The sequence below is a fragment of the Camarhynchus parvulus genome, chromosome 2 (assembly GCF_901933205.1).
Source record: "Camarhynchus parvulus chromosome 2, STF_HiC, whole genome shotgun sequence".
In the NCBI taxonomy this organism is placed as follows: domain Eukaryota; kingdom Metazoa; phylum Chordata; class Aves; order Passeriformes; family Thraupidae; genus Camarhynchus; species Camarhynchus parvulus.
Window position 1 is genome coordinate 146,404,907 of NC_044572.1, and position 14,549 is coordinate 146,419,455.

General features: G+C 46.8%; 1 protein-coding gene across 1 annotated transcript in view; it reads right to left on the reverse strand.

Annotated features, from left to right (window-relative positions):
• Positions 1-2,169: 2,169 nt before the first annotated feature.
• COL22A1 (collagen type XXII alpha 1 chain) overlaps positions 2,170-14,549 on the reverse strand; it is a 232,260-nt gene continuing 219,880 nt past the window's right edge. Inside the window, exons 59-65 of the mRNA XM_030943927.1 lie at positions 14,486-14,521; positions 13,544-13,588; positions 13,083-13,262; positions 7,244-7,310; positions 5,388-5,570; positions 4,946-5,023; positions 2,170-3,988 (exon numbers count right to left, since the gene is read on the reverse strand). Coding sequence (XP_030799787.1) covers positions 3,801-3,988; positions 4,946-5,023; positions 5,388-5,570; positions 7,244-7,310; positions 13,083-13,262; positions 13,544-13,588; positions 14,486-14,521 — 777 coding nt within the window. The 3' untranslated portion in view covers positions 2,170-3,800. The remainder of the gene's footprint in view (positions 3,989-4,945; positions 5,024-5,387; positions 5,571-7,243; positions 7,311-13,082; positions 13,263-13,543; positions 13,589-14,485; positions 14,522-14,549) is intronic.

Below are 14,549 nucleotides of genomic sequence, written 5' to 3' on the forward strand. Positions count from 1 at the left end.
TATTTTAGTGGGCTTTTTTAAAATATAATTTTTAAACTTTTTTTTTTTAATAATTGCTCAGAATGTAAAATCTGTGTTGGTCTCCTAACCAGTTCTGTGGCCAGAGCACAGAGTTTGGGCTTAGCTGACACAGTACTTTTATTGTTTTTATGGAAAGAAGAAAAAACCCACAGGCATTTGATACAGCTTCCAAAAAGCAGCTAATTCAAAACTGTTTAGAAATTGTTAAATAATTTAACACAAAAAAATATATTTTCCCCAAATGAACCTGTTGCTTTGTTCTGTCTTTGTAATTTGTTTATTTGACAGGCAAAAAATTGAATTAAATAATGGTTTGTTTGCTATAATTACTGTAATTTACAAATGATTTTATAAAAAGGAAAAAAAAAAAGAGCAACTGACAGTGGTGCCATAAATCCCATGTGTTCCTTTTAAAAATCTGAATAATATATTGTCTCGCTCTCTAATGCAATTTTAACAGTATATTGCCACAGGGCCAAAACAAAATCCAGCTGAAAAATCAGTCTATTCCCAGGTTTAAACCTCAGACTCAGTGAACAGACTACTGTATGGTGATTTACCACACACTTGGTTGCAGACACAGGAACACTGAGATGCCAAAGCCACACTTTCCCTTACTCAGGGCTGGTTAGGAGAGGGCCACCAGCACTGTCCCTGTCCTGTGTGCCACCTCCTGGCTGTGTGTTCACCTGGCACAGTGCTGGACAGACAATACACACACAGTCACCTGCTTAGGCACAGAGGCACCTGCATTTCCTGGAGAGAAGCTTCTGACCATGCCCAGGGCTGTACTTGTAGGTTTACTGGCTTCCCAGATGGCAGACCTACTTTGAAAAGTAATCTCAGGCCACCTTTAAAAAGACTGAAAATACACACAAACAGACTAAAGCAAAAACTGTGGCAGTTTTTGAAATCCTCCAAATACACCCTCCTTTCTTACCTGTTATTTCAGGTGTCCTTTTAGGCACATTCCTGTAGGGCTTGCTTCTCTAAAAGGTGGCAGCTACAGAAACCTCCCTTTGATGACTAAAATCTGGGTGAGTACAAACACGGGTCTTGATCTGGGTCTGCAGCTCATGTACTCTGCTCACTAACAACAGATTCTGCCTGGTAAATGTCATTTAACTGGCTGGAGAGAAAACAAGGTTTAAGAAAAAGCAGGGAAATGGCACCCACTGAATTCAGGGCACAGAGACAGTCTGGGGTGTCTCTGGGAACAGACTGAGCAGATAGCCATATGCTAGGGAATATGCTGAAGCAAAGGGAATTAGGCTGTGTCCCCTTTTATGGGTGGAAAATGCTCAGAGATGTAGTCTGTGTCTAGCTCATGCAGATTTTTCAATTGCTATTAAAGATGCAAGTGCTTCCTTTGTGTTCCCAATACAGACTCTTGGAAATGGCTCCCACAGAAGTTCAAATGAAAGAGGTTATTAAAAAAACCCTTTCATCTCTTTCAACTGGATGCCACTGCACTGTCTCACTTACTGTGCGTTGCACTAGATGACCCTTAGAGTTCCCTTCCAACCCAAATTATTCTAGGATTCTTTGACCTCACAGGAGTTAAAGACCCTGAAATTTGTTTAACAGAACATCATTATGTATCTTCCCTTCTCATGGTGCACTAGAATGTACTGAGTTCTATGACATGCATGGCACATCAGACACACATGATGAGAGCCTGTAGAGACGAAGGGGTCACCATCATGACAGGAATTAAATGTCACATTTGCATGGCCCAGTTAACATGTTTGACCTCCATAACACTTGTTCATTACCACCACATTTACCCAAAGCAATGTCTCTTCCCATGTTAGGAGGTGCTCTCAAATAAGGACCCTGTTCTGCCTCACCACTGGAGGGAGGAAATCTCAGCCTGGACTACGAAAAATGCTCCTGTCAAACATGTGATCAGCATGTTTGCTTAATACTAAAATCCAGCAAGCTAACCCAAGATGCAATACAGTAACACATATACCATTGAAAGTTACTTAAAAGTGGCAAGCTTTTCACTTCATGGTATTTTCACTTTAATTGGTCTTTCCATAGCAAGAAACACAGTAAAATCAAATCAAAGAGTTTATTTGCATAGGAAATAGCAAAAATAGCACCATTAAGAGCTACACAGTAAAGACTTTGTTTAACCTTGGCATTTGTACTTGTTATTTAATTTCATTTTTCAGTAAAGCAGAGGCAAATTTTATCTGCTACTGGGTGAGAAAAGACTTCAAGACTGGCAAAAGCTTATCTCAGCGCTTTAGCCTCAGGTTATGATTCTGGGCTGGTTATCAACAGCTGTGGCTTCTGCTTGGGCTGGCCAGTTTGGAAGCACCATGCCATATGGAAAATGTGTTAGCAGGGCAGGGTGCCTGTTTTCTGTCTCCAGAATAGCAGACCGGATTCCCAAACACATTCAGCACTTAGTGCCTGTGTCAGGTCCATTACTCCCATCTCTCACTACAAACTGCTTTGTGCAGAAGAGTTTTGAAAACACAGCTGCTTTGCTGGCTGGCATATATCTGAGGACTGATGACTTCTCAGATCTGCACTTGGTGGGTGGGCATAGCTTGGTCAGAAGGTTAAGCTCACTAATGACCTATTATGAAGGTCTTTTCAGACTCCATCCCCTTTTTACTTTGTCTTTGCATTCTCAGGTTGATTTTGGCAATTAGCTGATAGGGAGAAATGGCCACTGTCTGGCTTGTTGCTTTCACCATCAAACACAATTTCCCCCATGTTTATGAACATTTCTTTGCTCTGATCCTTTCATCAAAGATCAACAGCCTCCTAGACCAGGCTGCACTATGCACCAGCCCTCTAAGTAACACAGCTTGCCAGGTTATGGTCATAATGGATCAACCAAAACAGTGAATTGGGTCACAGTTGGCTTCCTGAGCTTTTAATACCAGGGGGCTTTCTATGCTGCTGTGGCTGATTTTTGGGTGAAGCAGTGGTAGGGAGCTGTGCATGTGCTGACATTGCACAAGGGATTTGGCATCCTTGACCTGACAGAGGATAACCTTGCAAATGCATCTCCCTGACAGAGGTAAGTAAGCTCCACTTCTTGGAAAAAAACTCTCCACTACAGAGAGGTTTAGATCTTCTGTGTCGTCCCTTCAGGCCTTTTCTAAGAAATCCCACATGACTCCATGAAAAAGTAGCTCCTATAGAATATTGATTCATTTATCAGCAGAAGAATATCAAATTTAACAGGGATCTTCTGGAAAGCGCACACTAGCTGTTCAAAATTGTCCACTGGGAGTTGGATGTACTGTAGACACCTTTTCCAGCTTTGGTATGACTTTATCTTCCTCCCTGCCATGTGGATAGCAAATAGCACCAACAATCCTGTGCCTGTGTGTCACAGTTAATGCTCTAGGCTGCAGGATTTGATTTGAGCTGAAAGGGTGAGGGATAAAGCTTTGGAAAAAATTAATCAGATAACAGATAAAAAATTTGGCATTGGAATGGTTTTGCATAAACAGTCACACAACATATTGCTATTATATGCTTTTCAAAAGAGGAAAAACCCCACTTATTTTTAGCATTTTAATATGCCCTGATGTTAGAGAAAACAAACAAAAAAATAAGTTCACATATCACATCAAAGATAATAATAATAATAATAATTATAATTCATAAAAATAATCTGACCGACCGGCAGCATTTGTTGGCTTTAGAAGGCCTCCCGCGAAAGAAACGCAGCTGAAGACATTGGAGAGCTCTTGGCAGGTGTGAGGAATTCAAGTTTTCAAAACAAGTCTGGGGGGGCTCTCTGCACACTACGGCCCTTTGACATTGGAGGGTCGGGCAGCCAGGCTTGCATAGTAAGCACACTGAGAGGGGTCACACTGTCCATTGGCTCCTGGGGGCCCCTGGGGACCTGCCAGACCCGGCACACCAGCTTCACCTTGAGGGCCAGGAGGTCCTGGCATCCCATCTTTGGCATAACCAGGCTCCCCTGGGAGGCCTGAAATAGAAACAGAATGCCCTGGTGAGTGGCACCAGAGTGACACACCCAGTGTGCAGTACTCAGCAGTGTAATGTCACAGGAGATGGCTTTGCTGCCGAACTGGGATGCAGACAGCAGCTTCCATAGGTTTGGATTTGGCTGGGATGTATCTCAAGGATACAACCAGAGTGTCTCCTCTGAAATAAAGATTTCCACTCCCTATGGGACCTTGAGATGCTCAGCTCTGATATGGCTGCTCTTCTACCTCCATGCTAAAGTTGTGGAGATGTGTGAGACAACTAATGACATAGAGTCCTCACAGAGAGGAGGTGAGAATGGGAAAGTGGAGGCAAAAGCCAGCCTGGGGAGATAAATCACTGGTGCAGAGCATAGTGGGCACATTGTTATTTGAAGGCAACGCAAGGCCAGTCTGCCAAATGCAGAAAATGGGGTTATGAGGGCTTCCCATAGTTCCTTTCCCAAGAAAGCAGTGAAGGCAAAACTTATCAATGGTACCTAATTTCAGACTGCAGATAAACTGCATTTGCCGCTGCTTTGTCAGTAATAGTAAAGCAGAAGCTGTATCCCCAAGGCACAGGTGTTCAATATGACCTTTCATAACATCTGAAACTGCCTGAACCTCTGGGTTCAGCTTGGTCACAGGAAGACTCTGCCAAGGACAGAGAAAACACTTCACAGTGCATTTAATAATTAAAGCTTCACTTTGGATTTGACCCAAAGGTCAGTTAACTTAGCTGTAACTGAGATGGTTCATTGTACTCATTCATCAGGCTGAGGAATTAAAGGTGGCCAGACATGATGTTAATGATACAGTTCTTCCCTTTGGGCCACATCCTACAGAAATTGTGTCTGTTGTTTTTATGTCATCATGATCATCTCTCTGGTACAGCAGAGACCTGTGTCCTGGCAGTGGTTCTAAGTGATGTGTTTTGTGGGGTGTTCTGAATAACATACCTGGAATTCCTGGGGGACCCATTTCCCCTCGCTGACCAATGCCAGTGTCTCCTTTCTCCCCCTTTGCTCCTCTTTCTCCTGTAGAGAGGGAAAGAAAAAATATTAACTGATGAGCATGGTCTACAGAACTAAGCACTAGTGTAGGTCTTCCATCCACACTGAAGCCAGTATATTTGGTAAAAACAGTTCCTAATTGTGGCCAATCCTCTGAGAGAGGACATTAAGTGGGAATGAAGACTTGCCCCACTCTAGTTCTGGCCAGAGGTGCAACACACCAGCAACTGCTGGTCATATTCAACACCTCTGGTTCAACAGACTGAGGTTGCTTCCAACACCAGCATTTTGAGGACAATTTATAAGCTACTAGAAGGAAAGGTGGATGCTAAAGTCGAGTGGACACATCCTTTTATTGGACTGCCTCAACACACCAAGTTTCACTTACCTTTGGGACCAATTGGTCCAGGTGGCCCTTCAGACCCAGTCTGTCCAGGCCGGCCAGGCTCCCCCGGAGGGCCGGTTCTTCCTGGGAGTCCTTCCTTCCCAGGGGGACCAGGAGGTCCTGGTCTGCCATGGGATGCTTTTACCTGTGCAGGCTGTATCTGAGCCAGGATGTAGGGTAACTTTGCTGCAAAGAGAGGGAAATGAGTTTGTTAGACTAAAAGGACTATGCTCCAAGAGATGGAAAGCCAGAACCAGGGGCCCAGTAAAGTCCCAAGTACTGTCATAGATCAATTTTCCAGGGCCACCCATTTTTCATCACTCCATAATCCATGACTGTGACTCTCTGATTCTCTCTAAATTATTTAAATCTCTTTTCTTGGTAGCCATGAATTTCTCCTAAATTCCATACTTTATCATAAACCTTTCTCTCATCCTCTGCTCCTTGTCCTCCAAGTATCTGAAATGTCCCTTCCTTTAGTTGTGCAGATGGTGGATCCCTGCTAAACTGGGACCACTCCTGTTCTGAAAAGGAGACCCTTTTCCTACTGCTTATGCGATGGAGAGATGCTACATGGCTGGTCTGTAGGGAGAAAGCTTTTCTTGTTCCAGGCTGTTCCAGACAGGCACACACTGCCTGCCATCTCAGTGCTAAGACCCTGAACAATCATGCAGGCTTTGGCTGGGGTGGAGTTAATTTTCTTCATGGTGGCTGGTATGGGGCTCTGTTTTGGATTTGTGTTGATAATACAGAGATGCTTTTGTTATTGCTGAGCAGGGCCCACACAGAGCCAAGGCCTTTTCTGCTTTTTGTACGGCCAAGCTGGGGAGGAAATTTGAGTTGTTGGGAAGAGACACAGCCAGAACAGGTGACCCAAACTGACCAGAGGGAAATTCCAGACCACATGACATCAAGCTCAGTGTACAAAGTGAGGAAAGGAAGGGAGGGACATTTGCAGTGATGGTGTTTTTTTTCCAAGTAACCATTACCTGTGATGGGGCCCTGCTCTCCTGGAGATGCCAGAACACCTGCCTGCCCATGGGAAGCAGGGAGTTAATTCCTTGCTTTGTTTCGCTTCTGGGTGCAGCTTTTGCTGTACCTATTAAACTGTCTTTATCTTAACCAATGAGTTTTCCAGCTTTTACTCTTCTGATTCTCTCCCTGATCCTGTTGGCGGGGGAGTGAGTGAGCAGTGTGTGGGCCTTGGCTGCTGGCTGGGGTTACACCATGACAGCAACCTTGAGAGCTCATAAAACACTCAATATCACATAAACATTCTACAGAATAGAGGGAGAAGAGTGTTCTATCTTCTTTTCATTGATCTTAAATGCTTTCAGACTGGTGTGGATATTGAAGACTGAGAGTGTGTAAATAAAATCTGTGAAATGATCACCCTGTTTACCTGTGATCTTTAGTACAGAACAAAATGTCTGCAGCTGCGTGTCAGCTGCATCAAGAGCTGTGTGAGAAGGACTACAGCTCTGCATCTCACTGTCAATGGGATCAGTAGTGATCTGCAATTCTCATACTTAGAGAGAAACAGCAGCCCATATCCCCTCCAATCCCTCTTCTTATACTGATGAGTATCAAAAGTTATAGGCAAAAATCATGAACATTTCTTCTCCAGCTGGGACCTCAAAAGAAAGTTTATGATCTACTCTGATTACTTTTTGAGCTATTGCTGGGAAAATCAAAGCCTGGGGAACTGGAAAGCACATTTCATATCATACATCTTCCAAGCAAGCTTGCTGCAATTCTATCTTCCTTAAGCAGGAGAGGTTCAGGTGCCAGCACAGCTATGGAAAGCATCATTCATACTCTCAGATCCATCTTCTGGCTTCCTGGTACTGATTACTTACCATCTAGCTGCTTGGATAACTCCTCTTGGATGAGTCTCCTCAAAGTCTCTAGAGATGGGGCCTCTCCCTAAAGAGTCAGAATCACAGTGATGAGACTAGATAACCACAGTAAAGGGATCAGATAGTTACAGGACAAGGGGGAACAGTTTTAAACTAAAAGAGAAAAGATTTAGATTAGATGTTAGGAAGAAATTCTTAACTGTGAGGGTGGTGAGGTGCTGTAATGGGTTGCCCTGAGAAACTGGATGCCCCACCCCTGGAAGTGTTCAAGACAAGCTGGGTGGGCTTTGGAACAACCTCACCTAGTGGGTGGCATCCCTGCCTATGCTGGGTGGGCAGTTGGAAGTAAATGATCTTTAAGGTCCCTTCAACCCAAAACACTCCGTGGTTCTATGGTGTGCAAACTAAGACCTCCACAAAGGGCTCAGCAGGTGCCATGTCATCACACACAGCACACACAGGGCAGCAGGGTCTGCCTAAAAGAGGAATGTAAAGGGACTCAAAACAATCACAGAATCAATTGGGCTGGAAAAGACCTCTGAGATCATAAAGCCCACTTGACTGAACACCACCATGTCAAGAAAATCATGGCACTGAGTGACACGTCCAGTCTTTTCTTAAATGTCTCCAGGGATAGTGACTCCACCACTTCCGTGGGCAGCCCATTCCAGTATCTAATTATCCGTTCTGTGAAGAAATTCTTTGTAGTGTCCAAAATAAACCTCCCTGCACATTTTGAGATTATGTCCTCTTGTCTGGGAGAAGAGACTAAACCCCATGTGGATAGATCCTCCACTTGGGCAGTTATAGAGTCTCCTATAAAATCTCCCCTGAGCCTCCCTTTCTCCAAGCTGAACAACACCAGCACCCTCAGTCTTCACAGGAGCTGGGCTCCAAATTTTTCACCATCTCTGTTCCCTTCTCTGGAACTGCTCCAGAACCTCAATGTCTTTCCTGAATTTAGGGGCCCAGAACTGGACACAGAATATAATGTGGCCTCCCCAGTGCCCAGTACAGAGGGACAATCACCTCCCTTGTCCTGTTGGCCACACTAGTGCAGACACAGAAGGCCAGGAGGCCACCCTGCTCCTTGCCCACCTGGACATATGCCGACTCACATTTGGCCGATGTTGGACAGCAACCACAGGGACTTTTACACTTGGCACCTTTCCAGCCACTCTGCTCTCACCCTGGGGCACTGCAGGGCCTTGCTGGGACTCTGAACAGGACAGGGCACAGGGGACACTGCTAGTGACCAAATGCCAACTCGTTGCAGCTCCATTCCCAGCCATTGTCTGGACACAGCCATCCTGACAGTTACAGTCAGTCAAGACTGCCCCTGCCCAAGCAGTGGCCTGACAGCTTTTCCAGGACTGTGCTGTGGGAGATGGAGTCAAAGGCTTTGCTCAAATCCAGAGAGACCATCCCTCGCTTCGCACTCAGCCCTGAGGAGGGTCACTTGCTCCTCAAAGGACATCATGTTTCACAGTCAGGACCTGCCTTTCTTAAACTCACACTGGCTGGGCCTGATCCCTTGGCTGTCCTCTCTGGGCCCTGTGATCCCCCTCAGGATGATCTGCTTCAGAACCCTGCTGGGCCCTGAGGTCAGGCTGACAGGCCTGCAGTTCCCTGCATCCTCCCTGCAGCCCTTATGAGAGTGGGTGTCACACAGCCACCTCCAGCCATCTGGGACATCGTGACTGTCCAGGACTGATAATACAGGATGGAGAGCAGCTTAGTGAGCTCTTTTGCCAGCTCCCGGAGCACCCTCGGGGTGCTCCCAGCCAGCTGCACAGACTTGTCAGTGTCTCAGTGGCTCTGCAGATCACTAATGATTTCCTGTAGGACTGTTGGGGGTCTGGTCTGCTCCTGGTCATTATCTGCCAGCTCAGGGGACTGCTTGTCCTCTGGAGAATGGATCTGTCTGTTGAAGACTGAGGCAAAGAAGGCCTTCAGTAGCTCAGCCTTTTCCTCATCCTTCATAACCATATGCCCACTGCATATCCAACATATAATGAATATTTTCCTTGGTCCTCCTTTGTTGCTAATCTTTGTAAATGAACACTTTTAAACTGTTTTTTACAGTAGTGGTGAGGTGAAGTGCTAATTGATTTTTGCCTTCCTGATTTGTCTTTCTCCATGAGGTGGGAGCTAAGGGGTGGGACACATGGAGGGCTGGGTGGAAAAAGCAGTTTGGCAGAAGAAAGGGCTTCTCTGGGGATGTTTAGGAGAGGAACACACAAGGTGGGAAAAGGGAGAGCGGCAGGTCATTGGAAGAGGAACAAGCATAGGAAAAGTCGAGGGGCAAAGGCCTAAAGCAGGCCTTTGAGACCAAGGATGCCACGTCTCTCCATGACAAGGGGGGGCCGTGCCCACCAGGCCTGTGTGACCCGCAGTTGCATCGTGCCCAGAGGCCATTGTGACACAGGTCCATGCCGTGACACGGAGGACACTTGTAGGGCCAAACCCCTCGTGTTGTCACTCTCAGGAGAGCAGCTCTCTGAGGAGACAGCAGTTCTCTCACGAGGCAGCAGCTCCTCAGAAGGAAGCAGCTCTCCCGGGTGATCTTGGCCAGTGCTCATCAGAGCATAGCCAAGATGTCAAAGAGACACGAGGCAAACACCCACTGCCAGTCCCGTGAGGGGCAGCCGCTGCTGTCCAAGCAGCGACAGGTGAGGGGAACGGGGGAAAGGCTGCAGTGGGACCTGGGGGAGGGCTGGGGGCAGAGAGCGGCAGCCAGGCCTGGCTCCAGGCCTTGCTCTGGGGAGGAGCCGGTGTCAGGATGGCCTAGGTGAGGGAATGGCCCAGAGACAGCAAGCGCAGCTGGGAACCCAGCCTGGCCTGGCTGCTGAGGTCAGCACCTGCCTTGGGGCCAGAGCTGGGTACACCAACATGAGGGGGGACAGTGTGCCCATAAAGCCGCCTGCATCTCATGCCTCCTCCTGCTTCCCACAGGTGCCCCAGAGGCTGCCACAGGCAGCAGCGGAGGTCACATGGGTGACCATCACACCCCTCCACGGGAACAAACTACTCCCTAGACAGGACACCCAATAGAGACCAACAAGACTCAGATCTCCAGAGGACAGCCTGGAGGGAGGGCACTCACTGCCCCTCAGCGGCACAGTCACACGGCCACCAAAATTGTCCGTGTCAGACTTGCCGCCTCTCCATGGCCCTCCATTGTCAGTGACACCTCCGTGCCTGCTCAGCCCTCAGCTGCCAAGAGCAGCCTCAGCACAGATCAAGCTTCCCCCTCTGCCAGCAGCCCCAGCAGCCCCTGGGTCTTCTCCCAGAGGCAGAGCACGGTCTCCAGGTCCCGTAGCCAGCAGCCACCGAGACCTAGTGCCACCTTCTCCATGGGGCACTAGGGCTGCTTATGGGGCCAGGGAAACACCTTCCCTGGACTGCTCAGCTGAAAGGCTCTGGCAAGGGTCAGCAGCAAGGCAGGGCCATCGCCTGCCACCCCTGCGACGTGCGGGTGGCACGCTGCTCCGCACAGGGACCCAGCCTGCCTGGAAGCACCTGGAGCACAGCGAGATGGAGGAGCTCACTGAGGTGCAGGAAGAGCACGGTGGCAAAACCTATGGAGACTCATTTAGAGGCCATCCCCCGTGCCTGTTTGGAGAGTGGTTCACCAAGTCCACCTGGAACCAGGAGCAGTCAAATCTCTGCCAAGAGACAGATGCAGAGACCCAGGCGATGCACAGAGCTCCTGGGTTAAACAAAAACTCCACCAAAGACACTGGAAACTCCTCTGAGCTCCTGTCTCCTGACCGGTTGCCAGAGCAGCTGTCTGTCTCTGACAACTCACAGGGCTGGGAAACTTCTCCAAAGGAGCCAGAGGACAAGTGGGAGGAGACAGAACTCCCAGAAGGAGAGGCTCCAGGAGACAGGGACAGTGACCCACAGGGTGCATCACTTCTTCCTCTCAATGAGGAAGAGTCAGAGGCAGCAACTTCTGCCTTGGACAAAGATCCATGGGACAAGGGGCAGAGCGATTGTTTCCCCATGTCAGAGGCTGAGGAAACCTCATGCTTCGCAGTTTCTCCCTCATCTGGAAGTTCCTGTGAGGAGAGGGGAACTCATCAGCTGCCAGAGCAAACCACACATGGGAAGCTGATGTGCACGGGGCCTGAAGATGATTCAGACCATCTCCTGAAAATCAAGGCAGAGGAGCTGGAGATGTTGGAGGAAGACATCCTCTCCTTCCTGGATGCAGAAAGCCCCTGGGTCCAGCACAGCCTTTGCAGCTGGACCATAGACTGTACAGGAGAGACCAAAAGCTATGCACAGCTCTTGCCACCCGACCTCTTTGAAGACCTGTGGTCTCTCTTTAACAACAAGGATGTGCTGTCCAGGGACACTTGGCCAGACCAGCTGCTGGCAAAGTGGGAGGAAGAAGAGCTCCCTGACAGAGACACTGCAGGAGAGGGGGACAGTGAGCCAGAGAGCGAGTTGTCCCTCCCACTGCTAAAATAATTCTTTGCATTTCGGTCAGTTTTGAAAATACTTCTGGTCAACCTAAAGACTGCATTCTTTTGTGCATCAACTGCTTTCAAAAGTGTTGCTTTTCCCTCACACTTACTCTTTTAACATACAAAGACGTAGTTTGTGTTCTCTATAAAAACCTAGTGAGCTTTTCTGAATCAGAAGTTATTCCTCATTAAAAATGATATCTTATTAAATAGCTAAGTGACATTTCAATTTTAATCAATAGCATTGCTGATAAATACAGAGTTGGTCCATTTACCGCCTCCTTCCTAACACAAATTTTGCATGAGAAAAAGATGTGTCACTGGTGACAAAAGAAACAATTTTGTCATTAAGTACTAAGCATTGTTGATGGCTCTTAGTGCATATCCCACTAAGTAAACATAATTGCGGAGCATACTTTAAAGGCTTACAAATTAACTTTTCAAGTTTTAACCCCATTAGTTAAATTAAGTTTCCATAATCATCACTTGATTTCAAACACAAAGAAATGTTTTGTATAAAATTTAGTCAGTTTTTACATCAGAGATTATTCTCTGTTTATTCTCCTCAGAGATGATCTCCAATTCATTCTCAGGATGGGCACAGTGGCTTCACTGCTGTTGGTAGCTTTTCTCATTCTGCAACATAAACCACCCTCAGGCATTTTCAGTAGTGAGACTGTTTCCCAACAGGGGGGAGGAAAAAAAAAGAGGGAGAATATTAAACAAAAATAGTATTTCATGAATTCTGATGAGCTGACTACAGGACTTCCAGGAATAGAGCAGTGACCTTTCCACAGCTCAGCATTTTTTCTCTCATAACAACCAGCAGCAGAGGAAGGTGTTAGTCCTCTGTATGAAGTGCTACACATTATTGCCCTCATAGAAAGAATCTTTTTTTACACTCCAGTGCCACGGCCAACATCACAGGACCGGATTTAGGCATTTAGGGGTAAAAGGTGTCAGCAACTGGCCACACTAACTATGAGTCTGTATTATTTAGCTCCCCTGAAGTGCAAGTCAACACCCACATAAGCCTTTTCCAACTTCCATCCATGAAAGTGTCTGATGCTAGGTTGGACACAGCTTGGAGCAACCTGGTCTAGTGGAAAGTGTCCCCATCCATGGCAGGGGGGGTGGAACTGATGGTCTTCAAGGTTTCTTCTAACCCAAACCTCTCTATGACTCCAAGATTCCCTGAGATGTGCCACAGCTCCCCTTTATGGGTATTAAGAGCTAAAAGCAGTGCCTCCCTGTTAAAACACGCTCCCGCTCCAGTTTCTGTCATCCTCAATGTACTCTGAGGCACTTTTCTGATCCCTGTGGCAGCAAAATTACTGTATAAAGCCTTTTTCTGGTAACCTTACCCTTGGTCCTGGAAATCCTGGCTGCCCTGGAGGACCAGGAGGCCCAACTTGTCCAGTGTCTCCTGGAGGTCCATGGGGACCCATCAGTCCTGGATGGCCCTTATGACCAGGTATCCCAGGATCACCTGGAGGACCCTTTTCTCCTCGAAGGCCTTTTTCACCTTTGATGCCAGGTTCTCCCTAAGTGAAGAGAACAACATTATCACCACAAAACAAGAAGCAAACTTCTGATTTCCAAACACAGAGAAACACTCACAGCTGAGCTGGCAAAATTGCTGAGTGCAACATCTGGTGCACTACAAATGAATCACAAATTGTTCTGATGGAGAATGATTAAAGAGACCTGGAAGACTGAGAAGCACTAGCTTCACTTTTGAATGACCTCTGCCCCCAGGCCCTAACTCAGAATAGCTCTCTTTATTTCATCATAATGAAATAACTGATAATGTTCTCCAACTTACCCTCTCTCCTTTGGAGCCAATTGCACCCTGTTTCCCTGGTGTGCCCTGCAAGAAAATAAAGGTAAGCATAAAAGAACCATCCATAATAAGAGTAAATAATGAAACATATGCCTTTGTAATGATTCCTGTGACCCCAGGAAAATTTATTTCCCTGACAACCCCACAGTTTCCTGAGAGCTTTCTCTTTTGCTCTCAGTTATCAACAATTAAAGGAAAAATAAACCAAAACAAAACCCAAAAACCAATCAAACAAAAAACCCCAAACAAACAAAAAACAACAAAAACCTCCACCTCAACCACATGACAAGCAGGTTTAGGAGGGTGATTCTCTCCCTTCACTCCCCTTTGGTGAGACCCCATCTGGAGTGCTGTGTCCAGGTGTGGTGCCAGAATAAAAGCAAGACCATGTTAGAGAAGCTCAAATGAGGCAACAAAGATGCTCAGAGGGCTGGAGTATCTCTTCTGTGGATTCAGGCTGAGAGAGCTGGTGTTGCTCAGCCTGGAGGAAAGAAGGTTCTGGGGGAACCTTTGAGTCCATTTCAGTACTAAAAGGGCTTTATAAGAAAAACAAACTTTTTTTGTCAGGGACTGTAGTGATAGGACAAGAGGTAAATGGCTTCACAATCAGAAAGGGTGATATCTGGTAGAAATTTTTCACTGTGAGGATGGTAAAGCACTGGAACAGGTTGTCCAGAGAAGTTGTGAATGTCCCATCTCTGGAATGGTTCAAAAATCAGGTTGAATGGAGTTCTGAGCAACCTGGTCTAGTGTAAGGTGTCTCTGCCCCTGGCAGGTGGGTGGAAATAGATGATACTTAAGATCCCTTCCAACCCAAACCATGCTATGAAATAAACCCAATTTGCTGCAACCCTGGTAACACCCTTGATGATTTTTTCCCTGTGACTCCAGTTTTTTATTGAAACAACTGTGAATTTAACTTACCTCTTTTCCAGGAGGACCTTTCTCTCCTGGTTCTCCCTAAGACACACAGAAAGTGGATTTAGCA